Genomic DNA, 4,330 nt, shown 5'->3' with positions numbered 1-4,330 from the left:
TTATCTGGATTTTTACACTTAGGAGAAATCTGTCTGCTTAGGGAAATGCTCATCAGCCCTGTAAGTGCATCACTGAGTCCTAGCAGAAAACAAGAAGCTTAATACTAATGCCAAAAAAAAAAAAAAAATCAAACCTCTCAGGTTACCTTAACTTTACAGGCTTGTTTATCTGCTCTCTTGCTGCTCCAGTGGGACTAGTGCTACAGTGGGGCCCCGGGGGCATGGAAAAGGTGGATTAAGATAGGTATACTCACTGAAAGACTATTCAGATATGGCAGGAGTGCTATACAGCATGGCTAATTTTCACCTTTCCTTTCTGGGGAAGCAAAACTAGTCTAAGGCTGGGGGAGGACACCCTGGAAAGCGCACGCTGCAGTGCTTTCTGGCCGTGGAGAGAGAGGTGTGTGCAAGGTGGTGGAGCTTGTCTGACCCAGCGTCTCCTTGGGGCCTGGTTTTTTTTTTTCCTTCTTTTCCTCCAGGCTGTTTTGGGAAGTATTAACTGGGCCTTTCTAGGCGTGGATGAAGCCCATCGGTTGAAAAATGATGACTCTCTGCTGTACAAAACGTTGATTGATTTCAAGTCCAACCACAGGCTGCTGATCACTGGCACCCCGCTTCAAAATTCACTCAAAGAGCTCTGGTCCCTGCTGCATTTCATCATGCCAGAGAAGTAAGTCTCCTTTTGGTCCTTCAAAAAATACCTCCATGTCCATTCTTGTCCGTTAAATGGACTCAAAGGAGTGCAGAATGGCTGAAATCCCTGAATTAAACTCAGTGGAGTTAGAGCAATGAAAGGGGAACAAACATTGGTGGGGAAAATCAGAGGTTAAATGACTAACACAAGGAGTATTTCTGGCAGCAAATTGAATGGGGAAACCTAATACATGTCTGTAAAATCTGTCTGCTGTCCTAAAGCCATCTCTAAAAAGCTAAACTTGTTTTAAGCAATCATCTCAACCATTTCTGAGGTTTCCAGTACATTGTGGTTCAGCCACCCTTGCCAACCATTTTATGGCAGTCTCTAGGAGTATTGCTCAAGGACGGTGCTGTCTAGCGATTGTTTGTGTGCCCGCATTATAACAAATATTTTGTTTTCTTTAAAACAAAATGGGCTGAGACAAGCCCCAAAACTCACCGAAATTCTTTGACAGCAAAAAGAGCTGTCCCCCAAATTCTTTTTGCTGGATCACAGAAAGAGCGAAGGAAAGATTCGAGGTCTCCCAAGTGGAGGAGAAGAGCAGATCTCCGCATTTCAAAGGAGCTGTTGGAGGAAGCAGCAATCAAAAAAAGCCTTCAGAGCAGCGTAAAACATAGTCCAGTTGTCAAAGCCCTGCCTAGGGGAGGGCACTGTGGAAAGTTCAGAAACTGCTGCCAGGTAAACACCAGCAGGAGACAGCAGAGCAGAATTCTGGAAAACCTGGGATTTTGGGTCCTGGGAGTCAGTGTGGAGCTCAAAGATAAGATGTTAGGAAGGCACCTAAGCCCAGAGAGCTTCTAGCTTTACCACCAGTCTGTTTAGTTAGCCAGGGTAGAGTGAACCTTTTATTCTCCACTGTATCTCCATCAAATTGATGTTCTCCTGTCTTGTTTTGCATCGGGAGCATATCTGGTAGATGATGTTTGGTGTGATAAGACAAAAGGTATTCTGACCCCTCTCTGCTCCTTGTTTCTGTTGCTAGATTTGAGTTCTGGGAGGATTTTGAAGAGGATCATGGAAAAGGTAGAGAGAATGGCTACCAGAGCCTTCACAAAGTCCTGGAGCCATTTCTCCTACGCAGAGTGAAGAAGGATGTGGAGAAGTCTTTGCCAGCCAAAGTGGAGCAGATCCTCCGCGTGGAAATGTCTGCTTTGCAGAAACAGTATTACAAGTGAGTCATTAAGTTGCTGGGAGTGCCGGTAGAAATGGGCACATCTTTCTATGTGTCTTGGGAATATGTTTTAGTGTACTTTGTCCTTCAGAATGCAATGTGACAGCCATCACCTGTTAGCAGCAGGGGCTTCACGGTAGGAATCTGAGGTAGGGTCTTGTGGTATCTTTTCCTCTGTAGTAGTCTGGAGATGCTTTTTTAGTGTGTTACAGTTCAGCCGGCCAGTTTTGCAGGATAGGGGCAATGGGCTTTTTTGGGGGGGAGTAAAGCACCCCACAAAACTGTGGTGCTATTTGATGTTAAACTGTAATAATATCAAGAGGAAAGTAAGATCAGGGTTTCTAGTGAGGAAACAGCAGTATCCTGTAGAAGTGAAGAGAGATGGAGGGAGGGGAGTAGTCTGATGCCTGAACAAGATGTCCCTGAAGGTTTTATTCCTTGCAGGCTCCAGCATGCCCAGTCTGCACTGTGAAATGATGTGGACTTGTTGTTTTCCTGCCTGCAGGTGGATTTTGACAAGAAACTACAAAGCTCTTTCAAAGGGAACGAGGGGGAGCACATCTGGTTTCCTGAACATTGTGATGGAATTGAAAAAGTGCTGCAACCACTGCTACCTTATCAAACCTCCTGAGGAAAACGAGAGAGAGAATGGCCTTGAGACACTGCAGGTGGGCAGTGTCTTTGGTTACTGTTTGTTTTTCCTTAACTTTCCCCTTTCTTTTGTCCTCCCACCAAGGTAAGATCTGGTGAAGCCTTAGCTTCTGCTGCTTCTCCATTTAGAAATAGTCCTCACAGCTGAGCCACTGAATCTCCTGCCCTCCCCTTCCACTGTAGGCAAAGTTTTGTGGCCATCTGGAGTGGGAGTTGCATGCAATATAAGATACATCTTGGATGATTCATTTTGTGTGTGGCCTTTAGTGTGTAAATCCGGATGATTTGATTAGAGATGTATGGGAGAAGCATGACCCCAAAAGAACCAGGTCTCTGCATATCTCTGTGTAGTGTACATAAGGGTAAGGTTGGAAAGCATCAGCTGGAATGACGGTTACTTCTTCAGTCTCTGATCAGGAGCAGTGGAAAGCTAATTCTCTTGGACAAGCTGCTGACCAGGCTGCGGGAGAGAGGCAACAGAGTGCTGATCTTCTCCCAGATGGTGAGGATGCTGGACATCTTGGCAGAGTACCTGACTATCAAACACTACCCTTTTCAGGTGAGAAACATCAGCATGGAAAACAGTGGGGTTCACTTGAAAATTCAAGAAAATGCAGAGGGAGCCTGGGCAATGGGAGTCACTGAGTTTCCCAGAGGTTGGTGGCTGGGATTACAGGTTGCACTTAATGAAATACACTGGAGGGAACTGGGAAGTCCCTTCATTTCAGCGCGGCCCCATCTCTGCAGAATGCCTCCTCTGACAGGCCCCTACTTTGGCCTTCGTCCTGTGATAAACCCCGAGGAGAGGATAGCAGATGCAGAGACCCTGGCTGGGAGCCTGTAACGGGAGCTGCAGTGTCACCCGCTGTGTGACTAGTGCCTGAGCATACCCCCCCCTTGCCCTTGCAACACAGTGGGCTAAGGCAGTGTAGTTATTTTTAACTGGCGGTTATTTTTAATGATTAAATGCTGCGGGCAGGGAAGGGGGCTGTAGGGCTCCCAGAACTTGAGTGCAGCAGTTCCTCAGGGCTCCTTTACCTTCTTTCTTTTATCATTATTGTTGATTTTTCTAGCGCTTGGACGGCTCGATCAAAGGGGAGATCCGAAAGCAGGCGCTGGACCACTTCAACGCTGACGGCTCTGAGGTACCGCAGCTGGGGCTGTCCTGCCTCAGGAGGGGTCCGGGTGGGCTGCCCGAGCAGCGGGAGTTTGTGGCTGAGCCGCAGGTTGTGACTGCCAAGAGGGGATTAGTTCAGTTCATTTCTTTTTACAGGACCCCACGTAATTTTAAAGACAGATATAGCAGGTTTTGCAACTAGCTGTATTGCTTATTTTAAACGTCCTACATCCGAAGAACAGGGCTGCACGTCACATCTCCAGAAAGTCCCAAAGAGGCTGGAAAGAGCCAGAATTTAGCAATTCTCTCCCCATGGTCTGGGGAATGAGACGGTTGCTAAATGATTCTTCCAGTCTGAAACTGGTTTTGGATATGAAATGGCAGAGGGAAAAGGGGGATTTTAAGTGTCGGCAAGCAGTGGAGTCTGGTGTTGGAGGTGAAAGGCTCCAGTGTAATAGGAGAGGGCATCTCAAGCCTCTCATCTGGGCTTGCTGACTCACAGTGACTGGTGCAAGGCACTTGTTTTGTGCCACAGTCAGCCCAGCCGTGAGAAGTACCTTTCCTCACTCCAGAAGCCTGGACTGGAGGGGGATTCTTGGCTGACACAGGAAATACAGCAAGGTGCTTCATGGTCTTGGGAAAGTTAACAAATAAAAGTGAAAAGGAGACAGCATTGTGGGTGGGAAGGAAGCAG

At 47.2% G+C, this 4,330-nt stretch overlaps 1 protein-coding gene across 3 annotated transcripts in view; it reads left to right on the top strand.

Annotated features, from left to right (window-relative positions):
• CHD2 (chromodomain helicase DNA binding protein 2) overlaps positions 1–4,330 on the top strand; it is a 57,750-nt gene that overhangs the window by 33,574 nt on the left and 19,846 nt on the right. For all 3 annotated transcript variants that reach the window (XR_664071.1, XM_009335176.1, XM_009335175.1), the window contains 5 exons: positions 480–670; positions 1,680–1,868; positions 2,374–2,536; positions 2,926–3,078; positions 3,593–3,664. Coding sequence is in view for 2 of the 3 variants with exons in the window: in XM_009335176.1 (XP_009333451.1) it covers positions 480–670; positions 1,680–1,868; positions 2,374–2,536; positions 2,926–3,078; positions 3,593–3,664 (768 nt within the window). In the remaining variant the exon portion in view is untranslated. The remainder of the gene's footprint in view (positions 1–479; positions 671–1,679; positions 1,869–2,373; positions 2,537–2,925; positions 3,079–3,592; positions 3,665–4,330) is intronic.

This window comes from Pygoscelis adeliae, unplaced genomic scaffold, assembly GCF_000699105.1.
Source record: "Pygoscelis adeliae isolate BGI_AS28 unplaced genomic scaffold, ASM69910v1 Scaffold21, whole genome shotgun sequence".
NCBI lineage: Eukaryota > Metazoa > Chordata > Aves > Sphenisciformes > Spheniscidae > Pygoscelis > Pygoscelis adeliae.
This window is presented reverse-complemented; position numbering and strand designations above follow the sequence as displayed.